Source organism: Azolla caroliniana, unplaced genomic scaffold (assembly GCF_043228905.1).
Source record: "Azolla caroliniana isolate FFs.n. ecotype wild unplaced genomic scaffold, voAzoCaro1.0.p SCAF_6, whole genome shotgun sequence".
Lineage (NCBI taxonomy): Eukaryota > Viridiplantae > Streptophyta > Polypodiopsida > Salviniales > Salviniaceae > Azolla > Azolla caroliniana.
Window position 1 is genome coordinate 22,852,441 of NW_028230441.1, and position 26,195 is coordinate 22,878,635.

Genomic DNA, 26,195 nt, shown 5'->3' on the forward strand with positions numbered 1-26,195 from the left:
TGTCCGATCTGGCGACGATCTATTGCAACAACCTCAGCAACATCTAGCTCGCGAAGAACCTCGTTTTCCACGCACGGACCAAGCACATTGAGGTGCATTACCACTTTGTCTGTGAGCGTGTCCTTTCTGGTGAAGTCGAACTTCAATATGTTCCGACGGATCGGCAAACTGCCAACATCTTCACCAAACCCCTTGCTTTGGACAAATTACTGCAATTCTCGGGTGCGCTTGGGTTGCGTCACCTCGACGTGCCGAACTTGAGGGGGAGAGGAAGGAAGCAGGAAAGGAGCGGAGAAGACCACGACGCCGAGTCGGATGACGAATTTAGCGGATCCACGGAAGAGTCCCTAAGCGGACATAAGGGGAGCAGCTGAAGGAAAGAACTGAAGCCAACCAAGCATGGGGGAGATGACGCCGTCAAGGGCGAGAAGACCGAAGACGAGTTGGAGACAGCCAACCCGGACGAGAGCGAAAACCGATTGGAGGTAGCTGAGTCGGTTCGAATTTTTGATTCGGATACACTGAATCAACCAAGGGCCAAGCGGAAAAGAAGGCAGCAGGAGAAGCGCCAACACCATGACAACAAGGGTGCTGTGAAGGGCCGTGGGAGCAAACAAGCCGACCAGAATGGTCGAAGCGCGTGGAGTCGAACAGGCCAAGGAGCGCGAGCGAGGCGTGGAGCCAGGAGGAATCGGAACGGTGATCCGGAAGATCCCGAAGAGCCTCAAGTTGAGCTTGAGGGGGAATGTTGAGAGACAAGCTCAACATCGGCCGGATCAGCTGAGCAAGCCGAGGACCGGATCGGTTGGGACCGATCGGTTAGGCCGGCCCGGTGCGTAAAACGGATGCGTAAATCGTTACGCAAACCGATGCGTAATGAGAGGCCGTATCGGTGCGTAAACCGAAAGGCCGTCAAAGAGGTATTCCTCGTAAAGGAATAATTTTGGGAGTGAGTGTCAATGCTCACTTATGAGCAGTCAAGTACTGTCAGTACTTGTGTCAGCCTGATTGTCATGGCTTGTATAAAAGTGCTCACTGAGCACATCCTATGTACAGATTGAGAATTATTTTTTAATTAAGTTCTTGTGTTTACTCTCTCTCTGTCTCTCCCGCACGTATTGTGCAAACCTAAGCTTTCCATTAAACTTGCGTTTTCTGTTGTTCGGTTTCCTATATTGCTTCCGCACGCCATTCTTTTCAATTTTGAATTGAGATTATGTTGTTCTGCTCTTTCTGTCTCTCCCACGTATACTCTCTTTGTGTTTTGAAGCTTTCCCATTAAACCTGTGTATATTTTTTGCTAACATCTGGTGAAGTCAGATAGGCCTTCAAGCTTCCGCACACGTAATTCTTTACATTGTATCAGAGCACGAGGGTTGAGAATCCTTTGTTGCTGACAGAAAGCCTAAGCAGACCAAAGAAAACCTAACTTCTGGAAAAGAGAACGGACCAAAGAATTAATGGACAGAGGGATGGCTAGCTCGTTACCGACGGAGAAGTTCGATAGAAGCAATTATGTATCTTGGTCTTACAAGAGTCACCAATACCTGCTCGGACATGGTTACTATAGCTATGTTGAGGGAGCCAATGAAGTATCGCCGGAGCCAACACACAAGGACTTCTTGCCATGGGAGGAAGGAGCGAGCAGAGTATTGTATTTCCTCGCATCCTGTGTGCATGACCAGATGCTCGGCTACATCAGGGATGCAAAAACGCGGGAAAAGCTTGGGAAAATCTGAAAAAGATTTTCACAACAAGCAGGATGACCCAGAAGTTACAGCTTTGACAAGAGCTCAACAACATATGACAACGAGATATGTCAATTATCGACTACACCACCACGATAAAGGAGATCTATGACGCGCTTGGTTCCATCAACGTGGCGGTGGACGAAGACGAGATGGTCCATATCTGCCTCGGTGGTCTAGCACAACGGTACATGCCAATCCGAACAATGATTTGCACCCGAGGGAAACCACCGTTCTTCTGTGACCTACAATTGATGCTGATGATCGAAAAAAACTAGGCGAGTGGTTTGAGAACCAGTCAACCGGACAACCGGATGTTGTACATGGAGGCGGATCAGTCCCATGGACCTCGTGGACAAGGTGGCTTGGAACGTAATAACAGTGATCAGCAAGAGCAGAATTAGAGGCACGAAGATACTGTCGACAGTAGTTCCGAACCCTCCACAAGCAGGGGGAGTCAAAGCAGCACTGGAAACAAGCAAGGGAAGGCTGAAATGGAATGTTGGTACTGTGGCAAAAAGGGCCACCGGGAAAGAGAGTGCTGGAAGAAGCGCGTTGATTCGGAAAAATCCGGATTTGGCAAGATCGGACAAGGGAGCTAGCATAGCTTGCAATATGCTGAAGGATTAGAAGGATCCGAAACCAAAAAGACCAGAAAAGGCCCGGCCTTTGTGATGAAATATAAGACGAACTCAATGAAGAAGACCACTTCCGGATCAAAGGAAGTTTGGTATGTTGACTACGGAGCATCTAACCACACAACGAACCACGAAGAGGAGTTCTCGTATCTGGAAAAGTCGGAGCAACCGGGAGTTGTCGAAACCGGAGACGACACTCCTCACCTGATTGAGCATGTCGGAGAAGTTCCTTTAAGCCATGTCAGACAAAAGGGAAAGCTTATGAGCGTACTACATGTTCCGACAATTACGAAGAACCTGGTGTCGGTCGGACAGATCGTCGACCAAGGGATGCAGGTACGGTTTACGCATCTCAAATGCTTCATCGAGGAAGAAGGTTAGACCATCGCACAAGGGCGTCAGGATGGGACGATGTTTATCCTCAAGACTAATGACTTCGGCACTGCTCTATTCACCTAAGGACAAAAGTCGAGTCGGACATCGACTTACGACACAAGAGAATAGGCCACGTCAACTACTAGAGTCTTGAAGGCTTGCAAACGAAACAGGTTGTGTTCGGACTGCCGAAATTTAGTGGCTGGAAGGCCCAAATTTGTGACGCATGTTGGTTCGGGAAGCAACACCGGCTTCCATTCCCCACTGAAAGAAACCGGAGCCGTAACAACCTCAACTTGATACATTCAGATGTATGGGAACCGACACAAAACGTTAGTCTAAAAATGCACCCGGAGGATCAGGAGAAAACCGCTTTCGTCACGGAATGGGGTGTTTTTGTAGCAGAAGTAATGATGTTCGGTCTAAAAATGGTGTCAGCTACGTTCCAACGCATCATCACCAAAATCTTTCATGACTACATCCCGGCGTTCATGCGACGATTTCGCCGTGTATGGCCATCGACGGGAACACATGACTCAGTTACGACTCTGCCTGGACTGATGTCGCCAAGCTCGATTGAGCTTAAACCTGGCGAAATGCGTGTTCTTAGTCACCGGCGGCAACCTTCTCGGCCACATTGTCAGGCAAGAAGGCATCGCTATGGACCCGGATAAAGTAAAGGCAATCCTGACCGTCACCGCACCCTCGAACGCTAAGGCACTAAGCCGTTTTTTGGGACAGATCCGGTGGCACAGCCGAATGATACGGCACCTGGCTGATTTCGCGAAACCTTTACACGCGGCAGTCCATCGCCTTCCCTTCCAATGGACGTCAATCGAGGACACGACCTATCAGACCCTGAAATGAATGTTGTCACATGCCCCGATGGTCCAGTCTCCGGTTTGGTCCGAACCGTTTCATGTCTTCGTAGATTCTTCGGACATCGCCATCAGAAGTGCCTTGATGCAATGCACACCCCCGAATTGGTATAGGCCCGTATACTACGCCAGCCGACGGCTCTCGACCGTGGAAAAGAATTACTCCACCACCGAGCGGGAGGCCCTCGGTATGATTTATAGCATCAATAAATTTCGGCATTACCTCTTGGGCCGAAAATTTATCTTTCACGTGGATCACTCGGCCCTTCTTTATTTGGTTAATAAACAAGCCCTCACCGGACGGTTGGCTCGGTGGATGCTCCTACTACAAGAGTTTGATTTCCAGATCCAGCATCGACCCGGGGTGCAACATGTCGTCGCCGACTACTTGAGCCGTCTTGAGTCAGGGGAACCGGCGAAAACAACATACGACGAGCTACCGGACGCCAGCCTATTTAACCTGACCACGATACCAGACGATAACGGAGATGAATGTATCATGGAGATGACCCATTTTCTCACTACCGGTGTACCTCCCGAGCACATGACCCTTGACACAAGAAAACGCCTAGCAGTGCGTAGCCAGAATTTTTGCCTCGTCTCGGACATTCTCTACCACAAAGGCTCGGACGGCATATGGCGCCGAGCGATTCGGCAATTCGAGAAGAACGTCGTTCTTCAGGAAGCCCACCAGGGAGTAGCTGGGGGGCACTACGCCGGGGATTCCACGGCAAGGAAAGTTTGGCAAAGTGGATTGCGGTGGCCGACAACGAAGAAAGACGCTCACGAGTTTTGCCGGCACTGCGATTTGTGCCAACGACTGGGGCAACCAATGTAACAGTCACGGATGCCACACCAGCCGATTCTTCCGTTGGACCCATTTCAAAAATGGGGTTTGGATTTTGTAGGCCCTTTCAAACCACCCGCGGCCCGAACAGGGAATAGGTATATTATTGTTGCCACGGATTACTGCACCAAATGGGTCGAGGCTAAGGCACTCCGAGATAACACGGCGGCATCCACGGCTAAATTCATGTACGAGCACCTCTGGTGCCGTTACGGATGCCCAATCGAGCTCATTAGTGATCAAGGTGGGCACTTCATCAATCATATAATACGTGAGCTTACACACCACTACGCACTGGTGCACAAGAAAAGCACACCATACTACCCGCAGGCGAACGGCTTGGCGGAATCGACCAATAAAATCCTCCAAACCATACTGAAGAAGATCATCAATGAAAACAGGACCGATTGGGATGACAAACTCTAGAGTGCGTTGTGGGCGTATCGTACGACTTTCAAAACAAGCATCCAATCAACCCCCTTTCGAATGGCGTTCGGGTTAGAAGCCGTAATGCCCGTCGAGTTCCAAGTCCCGAGCCTCCGAGTTCAAATCAAAGCACGGATCCCCGAGGCCCAATCCGAGCAATACCGGCTGGAACAACTCCTCGAACTCGGCGAAGATAGGATAGAGAGTATGGCCCAGCTCGAACAACGCCAACGGCAACGCAAGGCTTTCGTGGATCGACATCGACACAGGCTGGAAAAGGAGCTCACCATCGGCAAACCGGTTCTTCTTTTTCAAACACGACTCGGGTCTATGCCGGGAAAATTAAGATTTCGGTGGACCGGTCCATTCTGGATTATCGACGAGTTCAACAGGACGTTCCAGCTCGGCACACTCGCCGGCGACACTGTCAAAAGTTGGGCCAATGGTTTCCGACTTCGACCATATCGAGGCACTACACCACCCAACCCGTTTACTGAGCCACACGGCACAAACGAGTTTCGGGAGACCACCACGGAGGAGGCCACATGTCCCCCTGAATAAGGACTCACCCACCTTCTTGAAATTAATAAAAGTAGTAGTAGGTAGGATTAACCATAGTTTAGCCACTGATTAGCTACACCTACACCCAGATGCCCAAGGTGTGGCTACACCCAGTTTAGCTACACCGGTTACCTAAAGATCATCGATGCCCCCGCGCACCCAAATGCCCAAGGTGTGGCTAAACGTATAAGTCCCGAAGCCATCACCAACAACGTGCTTCGGGCTGTTTTGGATCTGCAACGGGGAGGGGACCATGAGGTCGACATACCCCCGGCATCAAAGATGAAAGCGTATTTCGGTCCCAACAGGGAAGGCATATCACACGTATGGCGGTCCCAACAGGGCTTTCGGGGGAGATTGCTCGTATATTAATGGAGTATGCATTCGTGCATATGAACCCAACGAGCATGCCGCAGAACAAGGCAGCCATCATCATCGGCGCGTATGAAGGAAACAAGATTGATTGGGGAATCATCACAAGCGAAGGACTCCGCGCCGCCTTAGCTTCATTTCAGTCCGGTAAGAAGATGTTGTCTGTTCTTACCCACTTTTTGATGGTTCGATACCCACCCTCTTCTCTTCCTTCCCCTCGCACACTCACGTCCCCACCACCACCACGAAGGCCGAAAGAGAAATTTGTTGCCATCAGCCACGAAGCATGGGAGGAGCCCACATCGCCTCCACCTCCTGCCGTTGACCAAAACCCCGCATCTGCACCACCACCCACTCAACCCCAACAAAAAAGGGCAGTTTCCGAGACCTGCCAAGAATGGGAGGAGGAGGTAGCCGCGGAAGATAACACGGCCGATGATGTCACCATTCGACAACCAACGTCGCGCCCCTCGGTAACTTCCCCAGAGCCTAGCCCATGCCCCAACACACAGCAGGTTGCACCACCACGACCCCAGAAAAGGAAGCAGGCGGAGGAAACAACACTACCGGCCCCGGCACCCCAAACACAGCCGAGCAAGAGAAGACGACTCAACCGCGAGTCCTCGGAAGAACAGAAAGAGCCACAACAGGAGCAAGCATTAGTTGTTAGACAGAGCAACCTGGCCATCATCCCTGAGGAGGCATCGCTGAACCAGGGAAAGATTGAGCATGGGCAAACAACGCAAATCTCGGAGGATGAAGTTCTCGGGTATAAGGACCTCCCCGCGGAGGCTTACGAATTTAGTGCGCTCCTACGCCTCGGTACGACATTCGAGCTGGTCGACTTCCTCGCTAGAGCCCAAGTCGCGGCAGCCGCTCGAATGGCGAAAGAGCACGCCGAAACAAAAATGATTCAACGCACGTTAATAGGTGAAATTGAGCCCCAGGAGGACAGGGCTTTACAAAAAATCGGGAGAAAGAAGCAGGCAAAACAGGCCGCTCTCCTCATGGAGGTCCCCGAGTTGAACAGGGTCCTTATTGAGGCATATATGGACCTGGATCGCACTACGCGGGCAACCAAAGACATGGCCCGAAAGATAAAAATAAACCAAAAACAGGCTAAGATGGCTATAGAATTATGGCACGCTGCGAAACAGAAGCTAGCAGCCTGGGAGCAAAACCAGCCGGAACAACAACTCTTGAGCCTTCCGGCCATGACCACTGAGGCCCTCCCAGCCCCTCCACGCCTAACAATGATGGATGAAAGCACTGTCACAGATTCAATCCTGACGATGCAGGCCAGTACACAAACGGACTCGTTACAAATGGTTGATGCCTGCACAACAACCGAGGTGGCCACGCCCATGGAGAAGACCGAGATACCACCCCCTCGTGCACCCAAGGAGGTGGCAACCCAAACAGAACCCCCGCTCCGGGATTACCGCGCGGAGCTTAAAGAAGAACAACGGCGAACCGAGAGACACGAACAATGGCATCAAGAGGCGATGGCTTGCCTAAAAGAAGAAGCTTCCAAGCAAATGGCCGAGATTAGAGCCCAGGCCGACCAAAGGATACACGAGCAGAACGAAGCACTGGGCCGGTACAAGCGCAAGCCGCGGGCAAAGAAGCCGAACTCAAAAACAAGCTGGAGGAATACGCAGCCACAGTGGCAAAGAAAGAGAAGGAGGTTCTAGACCTACAGGCCGCGCTCAACAATGCGAAAGACTGAAACCATCGGCAGGAGGAAAGAAATCGCCAACGGGAGGAGAGAATGATCGCGGAGAATGCCGAGCTGCAGAGTCATCGTACGACCCTTAAAGAAATGGCTGACGAGTTTTTCATCAAATGCAAGCTACTTTCGGAGCAAAAAGACGAATTATCGGATTCCTACTTCGCCCTACAAGAAGAGAGAATCGTCGAACGGGAACAAGTCCGGGCCACGTGTCAAAAAGAACAGGAGCAAGCCACCGAAGAACTCACCAAGCGTTACGAGCAGGCTATCCATCTCGTAACCACGGATGCAAAGAACACTCAAGCCATCTATGAACTACGAGCACAGAAGCTTCAGGCCGAGGTCGACGGCTTAAAACAGGAATTAGCAACCATCCGAGCATAGCCCGGCATGGATGAGACACGCATCAGAATACTGATCGAGAAACAGCATCAACACCTTACCAAAAAGGTCGAGGAAACATTAAGTCGCGCAGGAGACGAATGGGCAGCCCAAGCTGCCAAATTGCATATTTTACGCGCCAACGCCGAGAACCGGCGGAAGGAGGGCCGCGGCTTCTACAAAATGGACGAAGCCAGCATACAAAACCTGCGTGCAGATTTAACCGAGGATTACCAGTCCTTGGCAAAATCTCACACCGCGGCAATCGAGCAAATAATGGAGGACTTCAATGACGGTCAGATGCTGTTTCGCTTGGAAGCAGAAGCCTTCGAACGAGAACGACTCACAGCCATCCCAACCAGCCCTCCAACGGCCACAGAGCAAAAGGAAGAACCTTCCAGCAAGGAGATCACGGACACGACACAGGAGGAACTTGCCCCAGCCAACAGACATCCTACGGACGCCCACACGGTACCAGATCCAGTCGAAGTAGAGATCAGCGCCCTCAAACCCACACCCCCACCAGAAGAATCGGTCGCACTTGAGGCGGACGCCCGAAAAGATATGACACCCCCGGACCAAACTCAACCCCCCGCACCGACAGTCCAACCAGACCACCCTGCCATCACCCCGGACCCCGAAAACATCCTCGACATCTTAAAAGAGGAATGAAACGAGGATCACGCCTAAAAGGCAATTTTTGTAATATTGTTAGTATTTTGTAAGTCGTGGGTCCGACGGACAAGGTCCTGTCCCACGTGCATGTCAGGTGTTGTCCAGAGGACAGAAATGTAAAATTAGGAAATTAGCAAACGTCGAGTCCGAGTATCACGGGCCACCGACGGCTCGGCTGTGTATTAGGGGGAAAAGTTATTTAAATGAGGACCAGTACCTCAGAGTGGGGGGGAGAAGAAAAATATAGGCGGAAGCACTAGCTGAGTCCCTCGTAACTAGCTAATCTTGTAAGGTCACCGGCCGTAGGCCGTGTTCTGTAATCTCTTCTGTCGCAGTAATATATATGAATTGTGCCCAGTTTGCTCCATGTGTCTGTGCTTTGATTCATACCTATGATTTGAGCACCACCCACGCCTGTCCAGATCTCGTTAGTGTTTTCTCTCTGAGCACTGTCTCTCCCTCGACGCCTCTGTTACAAGCCTTCACGTACCACGCCCTTGAATACCGATAGCCGCAGATCTATCAAAGGTGTTCACCCCAAGGAATGGGTAACAATTGAAGACTGGAAGCAACAGAAGTTGGATACAACTCCCCAATCAACCTTGACTATCATCGATCTAAGGTTATGTTACGAGCATGACCATATAATATCCCGTGGTAAGAATTTACCGTAGTATTCTATACACGTGGATAAGTGTGAGGGTTAAATGAGAGTGTAAAGAAGGGGAGGATTACTTTTAATCCTCAGGATTGAGACAACCCATTAGGTCAAGTGTGAACATGCCTGGGGGCCTTGGGTATCGCTATAAATAAGAGGCCTAGCTACCCTCATTTGATCATCTTTTGACTACATCGAGACTCTGCTCGTGTGGTGGGTCAACTCTTGTAGCGAGCGCGCCAGCACCAGGTACGACTCGACGCCACGGCGGTGGTATGGGACGCCGATCGAGGCTCGAGTCCGTCTCGATCCCTTCGCTCGGGGGTGGTCGGGTGGATCGGCACCCTTCTTTCTCTTTCTCCTTTCTATCTATATTTTCATTATCCTTATCTTAAGCTTACATTAGTACTATGATCTATAATAGGTTACGTGAACCGACAATGTCGGCTGTTCAGAGACGGCCAGTCGGCACAACTGAATCCGAGTCAGTCGACTCAGAGAGACCGACCGACTATGAGTCTGAGTCAGCAGAGTAGCTAAGGTCAATTGAAGAGTATGAGTTGGAGTCGTCCAACCTGGAGATGCCAATTGACGTGCAGGAACCCAAGCGATGAGAAGAGTTGGCAAAGACATCCGAAAGAGAGCCAACAACGAGTGGAAGGAGATACCCACTCAGAGAAAGGAAAGCACTGACAACACATGCCAGTCAATACATCCTCTTGCCTGATGAAGGTGAACTGGAGTGCTATGAAGAAGCCATTGTCGACGAGCATAGAGAGAAATGGCTGAGCGCGATGCAAGATGAGTTGGAATCCTTGCACGAGAATTACACCTACGACCTGGTAGAGCTGCCGAAAGGTAAGAGAGCACTTAGGAATAAATGGGTCTACAAGGTGAAGACTGGAGAATCCGATAGTGAGCCTAGGTATAAAGCCCGCATAGTGGTGAAGGGTTTTCAACAGAAAATGGGCATCGACTTCGACGAAATATTCGCACCAGTCGTGAATATTACATCCATTCAAACTATTCTGAGTATAGTGGCCAGTATGGACCTGGAGATCCAACAGTTGGATGTCAAAACCACATTCTTACACGGGGAGCTAGAAGAAGAAATCTACATGCAGCAACCCAAAGGCTTTGAGGAGAAAGGGAAAGAGAACCTGGTGTGTCGACTAAAGAAAAGCTTGTACGGTCTGAAACAAGCTCCACACCAATGGTACAAGAAGTTCGAGTCCTTCATGATGGAACACCTGTTCCAGAGAACACATGCCGATCCCTGTGTGTTCGTCAAAAGGTACGAAGAAGGAGACTTCTTGATTATCTTGTTATATGTTGATGACATGTTGATAGTCGGTCAAGACACAAGGAAGATCGGAAGCTTGAAGAAAGCTCTAGGCAAGTCGTTTGCCATGAAAGACCTTGGACCGGCTAAACAGATCTTAGAAATGCATATAGTTCGAGACAGAACTCAAAAGGTGTTATGGTTGTCACGACTCACAACAAAAGTATATGACGAAGATCCTAGAAAGGTTTAACATGTCGGACGCAAAGCCGGTCGGCTCGATGTTGCCAACAAATTGCAGGTTGAATGCGAAGTAGTGCTCGAAAGGGGAGAAGGAGAAGGCCGAGATGAGGAAGGTACCATATGCCTCGGCCGTCGGCAGTCTAATGTATGCTATGGTCTATACGAGACCAGACATAGCATTTGTTGTGGGAGCAGTAAGCCGATATTTGAGTAATCCAGGAAGAGAACACTAGGCAGCGGTGAAGTGGATACTTAGGTACTTAAAAGGCACCTCAGGGGTGTGTCTAGGGTATGGTGTCGGAAAACCTGTGCTGGAAGGTTTTACTGACTTGGACATGTCGGGAGATGTAGACTCAAGTCGATCCACGTCAGGGTACGTGATGACCTATGGAGGGGGAGCAGTGTCGTGGCAATCACGATTGCAAAAGTCTGTAGCCTTGTTGACTACAGAGGCAGATTAGATGGCAGCGGTAGAGCTAATTTGGATGAGAAATTTTCTCAACGAGCTAGGGATGAAGCAGAAGGAGTTCTTGCTTCACGGTGACAGCCAGAGTGCCATACATCTTGCCAAGAATGCTGCATATCACTCCCGGACCAAGCACATACAAAGAAGGTATCACTGGCTGTGGGAGAAAGTCGTAGAAGGGGAGAGTTTACACTTGTGAAGATCCACATGGATAACAATGGATCCAACATGCTCATGAAGAACCTACCTATGGACAGACTTAAAGTATGTCGACAGAAGACAGGATTGATTGACTCCCTCCCACAGGAGTGAAGGGGGAGTTTCTTGGGAATATGTCCCTCTAGTGGGAGGAACCGACTGTTCGGAAGTAGCCAACAGTCGAAGAGTCGAAGGAACCAACTATTCGGAAATAGCCGACAACCGATAGACGACAGTCGATGAGTCGACATAGAGAGTCAATTGTTTGAACAGATTATTATTATTATTATAGTAATAATAATAGTAATGATATGTAGCAGTGGATACAATTGTAAATAGTCCATACGATGTATTAGTATAAATACATATAGGGCAAGCATAGTAAAGTGTGACGACAACAGAAGTGTGCGAAAGTGAGATGCTAGCCAAGTAGAGAGAGAGAGAGCGGCGCCATAGCTATGTGCATAACAGCAGACGCCAAGAACCCTGTGAGGGTGATACACTCAGAAAGAGTGTTGTAATATCGCCCTTGTATATCCACTGTATAGTGAAGCTTACTCTCTCGTGGTTTTCTCCCGATTTTTAGGGTTTCCATGTAAATCTCTGTGTATTGTGTCGTTGTGTGCCTGTGTAGTGTATTTTCAGCATCGTTTGATCTTGTGGTTTTATGAATCAATTCTCAACAGATAACTCTTTCTTGTTTTTTTTCTATTCTTTCTTCTCCCAATCTAATCATGTATAGTCAATATGTTTTTTCTTTATTGATTCAATGATGTTGTAATGGTAACAGATTGGTTGTGTAAAACATATTCATATGTGTATGAGATCAATACCTCATTTGACATATATTTGATATGTGATTCGTGTCGTATGCATACGAGGTTAATACCTCAATTGCGTATTACGTTCACATACATATGTTACATATGCGTATGAGATCAATACCTCGATTTCTAAGTAAATAATATGCTTTTGGTGTCATATGCGTAAGAGGTCAATACCTCAATTGTGTATTACGATTAACCGTTATTTTTGGATGTTTCGTGTGTGTAGAGGCTATATGCCTTGATTACGTATCTCAAGATTACATCATTATTGGTTATTTGATGTTACAATTTTTTTAATGTATGCACATGTCGTCATGCATATATGTATTTGATCGTATATATGTGATAAATATACATATGTGTATATTAGTTATTACGTGATTTTTTTTCTGTGCTTTCTTCTCTCAATCTAATAATGTATAGCCAATATGTAATTTTTTTCATTGATTCAATTATGTTGTAGTGGTATTAATTGATTGTATAAAACGTATACATATGTGAATGACATGAATACCTCATTTGACATATATTTGGTATGTGATTTGTGTCATATGCATATGAGGTTAATACCTCAATTGCGTGTTATGCTCACATACATATGTTGTGTATGCGTATGAGGTCAATACCTCGATTTCTATGTAAATGATATGCGATATTTCTCGTATGTGTAAGAGGTCAATACCTCAATTGCGTATTGCGTTCACCCTTATTTTAGATGTTTCGTGTGCGTAGAGGCTATATGCCTTGATTACGTATCTCGATTACATAATTCGTTAGCTATGTGATGTTACGATTTTTTTAACATATGCATATGTAATCACATGTATACGTATTTAATCTTATGCATGTGATAAACATAAATATGTGTATATTATTGTTTATTACGTGATTTTATATATCGAACATTGTCCTTTTCATGGAAAGGATCTTGGTGGCCATCCTCACATTTTTGTGAGAATGACATAGTCATCATCCCTTTTTCAACAATTTTTTTTGTAGACATCCCCGTTGGTCACTTCGATTTCGTTACGTAACGAAATGAGCATAGCCACAATGATGTTGAGAACGTTGGGCTTGACCCACTTCATGTGAGGTCGCTCCTATGACACACATATCCAACATCCCTCCCTCATTACATGGATACGATGCCACCATGAGATCATTCTTACGAAAGGCATTCATGATGATGTAACCATGTGATGGGCCACGTGGACCTAGTATAAAAAGAGGGCTCATTTGGCTTGACCATTAGGTTGCACTTCGGCGTATGCCATCATAATTATGAGACTTGAGGTTAGGTAACATACCAACATAGTTTGTGGTAAACAAGGGGGAAATAATGACACTTGACATATATGGTTCTTTTAAAAAACATATATGGGCAAATGTCTCGCATATCTCTTATGCGCATAAAACATTACATTCTTGATACATATGACTATAACACATGTTTAGACTTTAGGTATAAGTGCACTTTGGGGTCCTCGTAATAGGACTTAAAGAGCCGAAACCACATTCGTGGGCATAGAAACATTGTTTATTGTTAGCATGTTTTCGTGTATAAACTATTCATGATGCGAACATACATGGTCGACCCTCGGGGAGCCGCCGTGAAAAACATGCAGAGGGTCGACCCTCAGGGAGCACTATGAGATTGCCGAAGTTGGGACATACGACTCATAGTCCAAACTTCAGCAATCTCATAGTGCTCTCGAGGCACGTATCATTGGTTCAGATATGGGGAATACAATCCACCGTAAGTGATCACACTTATTGGGTGCACTTGGCTGATGGAAGAGTAGAGTACATCAGCGCGGCGATTCATTCATTAGGAATTTCTATTGATACTTATATAGAGGAAGTAGACTTCCATGTAATGAATCTTTGAACCACTGATGTAATATTGGGTTATCCCTGGTTTTATAATAAAAAGTCTTCTTTTTCTATTGATTGGGTTCACCATTCCATCTCTTTTGTACTGAACGATTGTATTCATTTTATTCAATGTGTAAATAAACAATCTCTTTCGATTGTTTCCTCTCCATCAATATCGGAGTTGTCTTGTCTTGTGATCCGAACATTCACGTTTATAATATCGATAATGTCTTGGGTCAATTATCATATTTTGAACAACAACTCGATGAAATCTTAAATGATTTTCCTGATGTTTTTTGAAGTGAACTACTACATGGGTTACCTCCTAAATGTAATATAGACCATTGTATAGATATTGTACCTGGTGTTGCACCAATAACTATACCTCCTTATCGCTTAAGTCAATCCGAAGAGGATGAGGTACCTAAGCAACTCAAGGACTATTTACGAATGGGTTATATACGTTATAGTAAATCTCCATGGGGTGTTCCTGTTCTCTTGGTAAAAAAGAAAGAGGGCACCTGGTGTATGTGTATTAATTACCAATGCTTCAATAAAATGAGGATCAAGAATTCATATCCATTACCCCGAGATGACGATCTAATTGACTGTCTTGATGGAGCTCGGTATTTTACGAAACTTGATCTCTGTACGGGCTACCATCAAATTCGTATAAATGAGGAAGATGTTCCTAAAACGGCATTTCGTATGCACTATGGCCATTACGAGTTTGACCAATGCTCCAGCCACATTTCAACAAGAAATGAATGACATTTTTCAAGAACAACTTGGAAAATTTGTCGTTATTTTCTTTGATGATATTCTAGTTTATAGTCATACATTAGAAGAACATGCTAAGCATGTCCGCTTTGTTTTACAAACATTGCGTGACAAACAGTTTTACACGAAGATCTCAAAATGTGAGTTCTTCAAGAAATCAATTACTTATCTTGGACATCTCATAACCGAACAAGGAATTGATCCTTCTTGCATCGACAAAGTCAAACCTTGGCCCACTCTTCAGAATATTTGAGAAGTTCGATCATTCCTTGGTTTTGTCGGGTTTTTGTGAAAATCTCTTCGTAATTACTCCCAATTGACGACACCAATTTACTGATGTTCTCAAAGGTCAAACACATAAGTCTACAAAACTTGTTGTGTGGAATGCTACACTAGACCTCGCCTTTAAGGAACTCAAGGACTTAGTGTGCAAGGCTCCTTCACTTCTTTTACTAGATCCTTCAAAACCTTTTCAGGTTGAAACTGACGCAAGTGATTATGCTATAGGTGTTGTCTTATATCAAGATGGTAAACCAATAACATTTGAGAATAAGAAACTTGATTCTGCTCAGTTTCGATATACCGTTCAAGAAAATGAGTTATTTGCAATTATTCATGTGCTCAAGACATGGCACCATTATCTTTATGGAAATAGTTTTGTGGAAACTACGGACCATGAGTATGTGAAATATTTTTGTGACCAACAAGACCTGAAGGGTCATAAGGCACGATGGGCAAATCTCATCCAAGACTTTGATTTTTCCATATGATATCATAAAGGTTCCATGAACACTGTCATTGATGCATTAAATTGCATCCGTGAAGTTAACATGCTTAGCTTCACTGAAATAACATAAGATCTTTATGATCACCTTCGAGGAAAGTATCCTGATTACAGTTATTTTATGAAATAATGAGCAAGAGTTGAGTTTGGAATAGACATCACCACATCCTCGAAAGAATACTTCCACATTCCTAACGGTTCGCTCTACGGTAATGGGAAGGTTTGTGTTCCTAATTTACCTGTATACGGGTAAGTGCGCTAATTTAGCCCCACGATTTTGTGGACCTTTTATAGTCCTCAAACGGGTTGGTTCATCAACCTATCATCTCGCTCTTCCTGATGGCGTTGAAATCTATCTAGTTTTTCATGTAAGTCGTCTAAGAACTTTTCGGTTCTAGCGACAATACACTGACAATTGAAACTCTGGTTACTTCTAAAGAATTATCTTCTAAACCACATGTACCAGAAAGAATTCTCGATGTTAAAACAAAAAAATTGCGTTCTAAAATAATCTGGGAATTTAAAATTAAATGGATGGATAAGTCTCTTGAAGATGCCACATGGGAACGTGAAAATACTCTTAGAACTAACTTCCCTAACTTTCCATTGCAAGAGTGCAATGTTTTAAAGAGGGGGGAATATGTTACGGGTGTGACCATATAATATCCCGTGGTGAGAATTTACCGTAGTATTCTATACATGTGGATGACATGTGAGGGTTAAATGAGAGTGTAAAGAAAGGGAGGATTACTTTTAATCGTCGGGATTGAGACAATCCATTAGGCCAAATGTGAACTTGCCTTGGGGTCTTAGGTCTAGCTATAAATATGAGGCCTAACTACCCTCATTGGACAGATTGTCGACTACGTTGAGACTTTGACATTATAGTGGGTCAACTCTTGTAGCGAGCGCGCCAGCACCAAGTACGACTCAACACCACAACGGTGTTATGGGACGCCGATCAAGGCTCGAGTCCGTCTCGATCCCTTTGCTAGGGGGTGGTCGGGTGGATCGGCACCCTTCTTTCTCTCTCTCCTTTCTTATTTATCTATCTTTTATCCTTATCATATGCTGACATTAGATCATAACTCTAACAGGAGGGCTATGATGTAGGAGGGGGATCGGGGAAACTCATGGGACAAGAAGTTAGTGGACAGCCTAAGGTGAGGGGGAAGATGTGGATGCTTGGATGTGGAGGACTAGTACCCCGCATCTCCACCAATATGTGAAATGCACATAAGAGATCAAAACCAGTCTAGTTAGCTTTTTACTTTTTACTCAATTTATAGTCGATACAAAGGACCTACCCATTTGGGTTGGCTTAGCTAAAAAGAGTGTGCTAAAAGAGTGGGTCGGCTTAGGTACATGCATCCTAAAAAGGGTGTGCTAAAAGGGTGCCACAAAGGAACACATGCACACCATAGTACCTTACTTAAGGATAACTACTCAAGTATGGCTCAACAATTGCACCTCCTTTTTTCCCCTCAACTTTCTAGGGGAAACTATGGAATGTAGGGGTTGAACACATGAGCTTTTGTTCTCTATTGAACAACCTTCCCAATTGAGGTACATCCATCTAGCATATATATGTTCTCTACGTCGGTTGAACACATGAGCTTTTGTTCTCTATTGAACAACCTTCCCAATTGAGGTACATCCATCTAGCATATATATGTTCTCTACGTCCAATCTTTTTGTCTCAATTGATGGAGGGAGAAGAAGGTAGAGAAAAGTGGAGCAATAGTTGACTTACTTGAGGGGATAGAAAAGGGAGGAGAAAATATTACTATAATATGTGTGTGTGTATCATCTATTGTATCATATCGAGATTCATAGTTTGATTTATTTATTTTTGCTTGTAAAAAAAAAGGCCAAAAACTTGCATGATGGCCACCAGAAAACAACAGTGAGCACAAGTATATTAGAGCATATTATTGTCTAGCATATTATGTGCCCACTCGGTGTGGAAGGGTGATTAATTTTGTTTCAGAGAGGCACCCTCATTGGGATCTCCATTTGTGGGGAAGAGTTGTACTATATCATGATGCAAGTCCCAACTAGGAATCATTTACACAAACACACACACATTGATAGAGAGAGATAGAACCATAGCGGTGAAGAAGAGAATATGTCGAGATGGGATGTGATCTAGGTCTCCTCTATAGGAACATTGTGTGGATGAGTACTAGAGTCTAGACGATAGCCATTGAGTAAAACTCACCTTCACTTGTTGACATGTTCTTGTTATGGTTCAACATAACGATAAATTTCTATAAAGTTTATGGCATTTTTTCCAATAACTTCCTATTTTTTTACTTCATGCATGTTTCAGGATTGGAAAAATGAGAAGTCACTAATACTACGTTCACACTCATCATTTAACAAGAAGATGAGTTCTACAATATCTAAAATTGCCTATATATCCCAATGATTTCAGAACATTTTGTACTTTCTTTATCATAACATTATTCATCTTAATGGGAAGCAGACAATGGTTTTTGAATATTTAGGGTTGTGGTTAATGCTACAAGCACTACCCTTTCATTGCTTTACATGTGAATTAAACAAACTCCTCGACGGCAATTAAAGACCATACATCTACTATCTACAAATTTAATTTTACAAGTAAGCAACAAACATTCATTTAAAATTGTTGAAATTATGTTTTGTCGAGTATCTCATACTTGAAGAATTTTACTAAAAAACATTTGAAATTTCAGAAGTATTTATGTGTTTGCATTATAAAGTTTATATGAAGCATATGGTACAACCTTGTTTTAAGATTGAAAAAACAATTATTGCTCTATCATTAAGAAGAACTTGAATGAAAGAACTTATACTCACATTAGACAAGGTTCATTCATTCCAGGGAGCCATACCTATACTAGGGCTCATTAACTATGTTTTTGTTTGAACCAATGAAAAGGCATGCAATTCAAGAAGTTGGCCAAAATGCATCACTAGTGAACCCCTATTTATGTATGGAATTGAATTCCACGTAAATTTACTTTCAAGCTAGAGAAATGTATAGATTCTTAGTATAAATGAGATCACAGACTTTATGTCAAGTTTTCATATTTTTAGCCAAGTAAATAATACATACTCTTCCTTCAATTTCCACAAACTTTTTTCGCATTTTACATTCGATTTTCAAACATAGCAAATGGTAATAATAACTCGAAACAATAAACACACTCATAGATTTTTTACAATTTTGGTTGGGAATACCCAATAGGTGTGAATCAAATCCCATACCAAAAAGTACATAAACTTTCTACTACCTAGTAGCTACCTATAGTTTTGTACAATTTTGTCAATTTGGAACAAACTGTTTTCCGAATAAGGTTCTCCATTAGTAGGGTTCACTAATAAAGTGTTGTATGCACTATCTAATACGTTACATTCATGCGTGAGGGCCATACAAAATAATGGTTTCAATAATGTAGTAAGCTTACCACAATTGTGACCCTATGATAGAGCTATGTGCAGAAATCCAATGGTCCCAAGTCTAATGTTGACCACCATAGTTTTTGCATGTTCTTATAAACCAACACCCTTAGAAAATACATGGGTATGCTATTCAAGCAAGATACATAGTTTGTGCACTCTTTTAAATTAATGATAGTTAGTGACATGAGCATCAATGTGTGCATGCCAATAGTCACATGAAAGCATGATTATGACCCCATGAAAAGTGATGTGCACGGCTCAATGCGGAGCCTATTATCTAACATTTTTCTTTGAATCAAAACATTGGCGTAAATTCCATCATCAAAATAGAGAAAACACACTTACGCAGTATGGTAAGGATGTATATGACCCCATGTAAACCTACTTGGAATCCACAATCAAAACAATCTTTGGGGGACCCATTGTGAGACTCAAAAACCATCCATCATCACAACATTTGTGTTGAATCATTGTCATCAAAACAAGATGCCATGAATTAGGTTTAGCGTGCATATCATCACCCTGTGGTCAAGTTATGTGTGGTAGAGCTTTCCTTCGAACACTACTTGAAAACTAATCATCACAATACTCAAGTCAAGAACTTATTGCCAAAGATTAGGCCAAAGCACAATTGGAGCCAATGGACACCTCGGTTGCCCTTGAAAACTACAATTTGAGCAATGAAAAGCACAAATTAACAAAGTGGTCAGCCGCGCATCTTTTGCATCATCAAAATGAAGTTGTGTGCATCACGCTAAGCTTATGTATGACCCATGAAAGCCCCGTGTGCGTAGAATGCAAGCACTTTCCATGGGAACTCATCATCATCATCATCATCATGAGAACAAGTTGCATGAATGAGGCCAACGAGAAACTATATGATTGGAAACCCATAAGTAAAGTCATGTATTACATTGAGCAGAGCAGCATGAGATGTGCAAGGGACCTCTGCCTACACATGACAACACAACATTGTCTAGGCGAGGGATACACTTTTCCTAGGGGGGGCGTGGGTGGGTTTCGGGATCTCAATCTGAGAAGACAAGTCTGTAACAACTTCTCGATACTTATGAGGCTTTGAAAGGAACGCGGAAAGTGTGGCCCCCCTTGTGAGACAAATAAGCTTCATGGGCACCCACCCTTGCCTCCCAAGTCAAGTCTCGAGCTCAAATCCTAACAAAACCAAAAAAAAGGACCCTTAATAGATAGACACATAGATATAGCTCTTCTTTCCTTCGAAGACTTTCCCCCCTTCTCTTTCTCTCAAGTCTATCTCTAATCTCATCTCCCTGTTCTGTAACTTGTAACCCTAATCCTATCTCCCTTTTCCTAATTTAAAATCCGCATCTCATCCGTCTGGGAAGAACCCAAATCCAAATTTTCTCTATTTTTTTTACCCATATTATTGGATGAAATCCATTTCCAAGTCGCAATTCCATTCAATCTAGTCCAAAACAAACCTTAAGAAAACCAAGTGGATATCTCCAACCCTCTGAAAACCCTAGCACTCTGACTGATTGAAGGAGGAAAATCCCTAATTCAATCCGGTGTATTAAAAATAAAAAGAAGAAAACCCGTACTGCAAATTACGATATAGATAAGCAGATGGTCTTTGCTTTTGTTCCTGGTTTAGTCTCCGACATTAATCCAAAGTATGTAGTAAGAGATAATCTATATGACGATATAGTTGTTTTCCAGTTCGGCAAGAAGGGTCAAGATCCAACCATCATAACTGTCAACTGTCTCGATAAGGTCGGTCTCGTGGCGGACCTTACTCGGACCATTCTCGAATTTGGACTTGATGTGAATCGTGCAGGTAACCTTTGTGTTTTTGTATTAACTTAAATAGTTTATGCCAAATGGAATTCTCAACCAAATGATCTGTTATATTGATAATGTGCGATTTAATTCGTATGTGTGGGCTTTTCTTTCGATTAATTTTTAACTGTTTTGTGACTTCTCTCGTTTATTTTCATTGATTCACATCTGTTATTGTTCGATTTCTTCATGTTTGGTGTCATTCTTCTAGTTTGAATCCATTGTTTCATGATACATGTTATTTTCCGTTTTGTTTGATCCCATTGATTCACATGTGGTATTGATTGATAGGTTCAGGGTTTGTGGTCCATTTGTTTGTGAATTGGTGATCTCATTCCATTGAATCCCAGGCGTGATTTCATCTCATTGAGTTCATGCGAGTATCGGGCATAGATTCACATGCATTGTGATTTCATATCATTAACTTTATAAATATGTATTTTTCATGTATACACACTCATATTGATTTGTATAATGTGTTTTCCATTTATTGATTCCGATGCTTTTCATTTTGCTGATTCATATATGTGATTTCCCTTAACTGTCTATCAATCTATAAGTGATTATCTTTTGTGGATTCATTTATCTAAAGTTCAATTTCAGACTTTTGTACCGATGTGCCATGGTGTTACATGGTCTTTTGGGTCATCCCGGCTCGAGGTGCAAGCCAAGCCATTGAATGGAGTCATTTGAAGGCACGCCTTACCTCAATATCACCATCTCCATTCCCTCCCATTTTCGTTACCCCCGTACCAGAAATTGAAAGAACGAAGATATGTCTTTTGCAGACTTGGTCGGAAAACCGGCTTGGGCTCCTAAATGGTACCCATTTTCTTATTTCTATGTCTTTCTTCATGTTCTTATATTGAAGGAAAACTTGTGATATGTATAAAACATATGTGAATCTTTATACCTTCATATGTTATATATGATATGTGCTTTTTGGGCGTTTTATTAATTGATATAGTATCTTTTGACATGAATAGACATGACACAGGCTCTCTGGGATCATGAGCTCGACATCGAGAGGTTCAACGCATTAACAACTCCTGATGGAAGTGCTGTCAATATATTTTGCTTCAATGACTCGAGGTTTGACACCATTCCTTTTGTATAATAAGATAGGGGATTGCAAGTTAAGTTCGTGCATTTCCATCAACAGGAAAACCTCACTCCTTCATGTTTGTAACTGGTTATAATTGTATGAAATTAAATGCTAGTTATAAATAATGAATTAGGTTTGATGCCAGTAGCTTGTATAATTAGGAAGTGAGTTAAATTTAAGCATTTCCATTTAAACATGAAAAGCATTGATTGTTGTAATTAAACCATCTACATTTAAAGTTTCTTAAAGATCAATTACGTGAGGCTAAATTTTAAGGATTCTAATATAGAACTAGTAGTAACATTGTTAATGTTTTTTCAATTGAAAGTTACTTCTAGGAAGATGACTAAAGTTGTGTGAAATTTAATGCTAGTTATAGATAATGGATTAGGTTTGACGCCCTTAGTTTGTGTAATTTGGAATTTAGTTAAATTCAAGCGTTTCAATTTAAAGACTTGGAAAGCATTGATTGTTCTAATAAAACCATCTACATTTAAACTTTCTTAAAGTTCAATTACTTGAAGCTAAATTTTAGTCATTCTAATCTAGAATTAGGAGTAACATTGTTAGCTAATTGTCAATTGAAATTTAATTCTAGGAAGATGACTTAAGGCTTGGCACCTTACCCGATAAGATATTAATTTTGAGCTAAATCAATATTTTTCTCTAAATTCACGCAAAAAGCGAGTTAGAGGTCTTGAATGATAATCACCAAGTACATCCTAGACAATGATTTGGAGATTTATCATGAAATTTGTTTTCAGGAACACATTGCACAACAAGAAGAGATGTACCTCAATTTATGAGAGTGTGAAATCAGTATTAGGCCCACATGGTTCATGTAAATTCATCTCAGGAACTATGGATGATGTAGATAAAAGTTCGGAACTAACCTCACTTGATATCCCTACCGAGTTGCTCAATGAGAGATCACCTATAACAATAGTGGACGATTCCACTTCTAAATTGTCCATCAACATCGACAATTCGTTTAGTGCATCACATACCCTTCTCGAAATCAAGTACCATTTTAGAAGAGGCTTTCTTTATGATTGCGTAAGAGTGCTTAAAGATTGCAACTTACAGGTAAAGATTTATTCAAATATCTAGTAGGAGACCTTTTTAGTTGGTTTTTTGCATGTACTGATTTTTGAACATAAAACATGGGGTTAATGTAATTTTATCTTAGAAATCTTGGAATTCATGTACAAATGACTCTGCATTATGCAAAGTTCCAGAGTAAAAACCCTAAAATATCTCATTAATAGATCATTTCAACAATTTTTAGTTATTACTATTATTCTGGTTAAATATTATGGACACCTCCATCCTTATGTTTTATGCCACTTGCATAAGGCAATCAAATGTATATTATGTTCCAGTAAAATTATTCTTTTGAAATAAAGACAGACATAAACAGACATTTGCGTAATTTATAAGGTTAGAAATAGCCTACTTGCATGTAGATGGCTTTTTTGAGACAATATATCATTGGTTCATTTCTTTTCCATTTGTTCTTTTTGGGCTACAGATTGCACATGGCCGTTTTTCGAGATTGATAGATGGTGTAGTGGAGCTTGAGTTATTAATATCACAAGCAAATGGATGTAAGTTGTGTGATCCTGACAAACAAACAGCTTTACGAGAGAAATTGGCCTCGGATATATGTGACCCTGTAAGGATAATGCTTCTCAATAAAGGTCTAAATATGGAGCTCTTGATTGCATCCACAACAGAGAGAAATGGAAAAGGCCGGCCACGTCTTTTATATGATGCTACATTAGCCTTAAAGATGTTGGAAATTTATTTCTTCAAGGTATAGAAAATCAATTTATCATTGACTTTTTTTTCCATTTGTTTCAACCAAGTGTTCCAATGGTTGTCTTTTTTTTGGCAGGCTGACAATGTAGATGTTCCCTATAATGATAGGCGATGGGAGATATGTAGGTTCTTGTTTGTTGAACCTTTAGAACTTCGAAATAAGAGTCGAATTGTCGAAAGGGTAATGGATGTGCTTGTGGGCCGAGCAACTTCCAAAATGTAAGTAATTGTTCATACATTCAGCAAGTCAACAAACCCTTTTATATAGAATAACTATATATTGTAATATAGATTCTTTTAGAGGAAGAATTTTAGGTGAGAAACATTGATATTCTTTATTAGATTTGTAAATTCTTTATTACATTTGTAAATTCTTTCAATGTGGATCATAAGGTTCGTGAAGTTTCCTTTCCTTGTCTTTCATAAGCTTCAATGGAAAGCTCACACATGAACAAGATTTTGATGTAGATTATATGATATGATATAAGGAGCATTAAGCAATTTCTTTACTATGCTTTGAGATTTATGTATGTATATATAATGCTTTCATTGTAAATCAACCACATGTTGTTGACAAAGGGGGAATAAAGGAGATGTAATTTACTCATGTTGTGAATCGACAATTCTTTGAATAAGTTTTTTATTCTATTATGATGCTTGGATGATGATTGTTTCTATGCATAAACACTTCTTTATGTCATTTGTCTTGAGGAAGAAAGATGTTTCTTCCTAATACATTTCTACATATTTTCTTTATTGTTGTGATGTGGTTCATGAACAATGTATGAACTTTATTAATTGTTTCCTTTAGTTCATTCAACAATAACAGGATTGCCTCTTCAAGAGTGATAGAAAAGCAAATGAATGAGAGAGGAGTAGACAAATATAGATATAATAACTTAGTGTGAATAAGATATTGTCATGTCAAATAGAGAGAGAGAGAAAGAAAGAAAGAAAGAAAGAAAGATATATTAACGTCTTTGAAGAGGCCAAAATGGCCTATAAGACCGAATAAGAGATTACCTCTTAAATGTTTTCTCGTCTTTGAGAACAAATCAAAATAAAGTAAATATAAAAGTAAATAAGATGAAAAGAAAAGAGACGAGAGAATTTGGTTTTTGGCACATGCGAGATTCTCAAGTTAGGTATATTGTAGTTTTTGTCTCAGAAAGATCTCTATCATAGGTCGATCCAGAATGGAAATGTCTCCAAAGCGAGGGAAGCACCAGAGAGAGAGAGAGAGAGGCGTTGTCTTTCTTTTTATGGGCACCATCATCTCATATAGAGCATTGGAATTCCTTCCAAAAGAAGATTATTACATTGGCATGGATGTAGGGATTGTGCTTTATATTTAACCAATCGTTTCTTTTGGGGTCAAAGAGGTGGATCAATTGTTTCTTTTGGGCCAGGATTATCCGACTAGAGTTTTGCTTCTAGTGTCGAACCTATCTTGGTCTTACCCCATCTCCATAGTCCTCTGATTAGTCATGGGCGCCGATTCATGATCATGCTTATCTCTAACTTCAAAAGATTCTGGAATTTGAAGATTTTCCTTTGATCAACCAGATTGCATCAGATTATGCATGCGGGCCTTACTTTGTTGATGCCAATCTTTCTCTTTCTCTTCATCTCAGGAACCAGTTCTTTGTGAGACTTATCCCATCTCTCTTCCTCTTTGTTGGGCATATCTTCTTTTTCCATCTGGTGCTCCTCTATCTTTTCTTTCTGCATCAAGCATAGGAACGTGTATTATCATCATGTGCCAAGCTTGTGTTGGATTACCTTGGATCTCATCTTTTAGGAGCACAATCTAACTCAGTCTTATTTTTGTTCTCATCTTCAGATGTTGTGCATTTGTCAGGCTTACTTTGGACATTCTCTATTTCAGGTTCGTAGCCAATGATGTCATTTACCTTCTTCAAGTGCTCCTCAGTCTTGATACTCATTTTCTACTTAGAATATTGAGTGATTTTAAGGCCTAGATCCATTGAGAATTGTCACAACTTGTCAAGACCTAGTGTCTTTATAAAAATATCAACCACTTACTCCTTGTTGATGTCTTTCGCCAATATCAACTCACGGATATAATAATTGTGCACTTAGATTTGTAAGTCTCTGTATGAAACACTAGATTCTTTGTGTGATGGATGCTATTGAGATTGTTGTAGTGGATGATGAGTATTGGCTTGTTTATTGATTTGCTGAAGTCTTTCTGAAGTCTTTTCAGTCGTATGACTTTACATGTAGCTATGGTT

The 26,195-nt window shown here is 42.4% G+C and overlaps 1 protein-coding gene across 1 annotated transcript; it reads left to right on the forward strand.

The window, feature by feature from the left end:
* The first annotated feature begins 20,676 nt into the window (after positions 1-20,676).
* On the forward strand, positions 20,677-24,298 carry LOC147863391 (ACT domain-containing protein ACR9-like). Its single transcript, XM_087321591.1, has 6 exons — positions 20,677-21,012; positions 21,618-21,836; positions 22,001-22,106; positions 22,884-23,205; positions 23,651-23,935; positions 24,017-24,298. The coding sequence occupies exons 1-6, from the start codon at positions 20,802-20,804 to the stop codon at positions 24,161-24,163; spliced, it is 1,290 nt and encodes a 429-aa protein (XP_087177717.1). The 5' UTR covers positions 20,677-20,801; the 3' UTR covers positions 24,164-24,298.
* Positions 24,299-26,195: the final 1,897 nt, after the last annotated feature.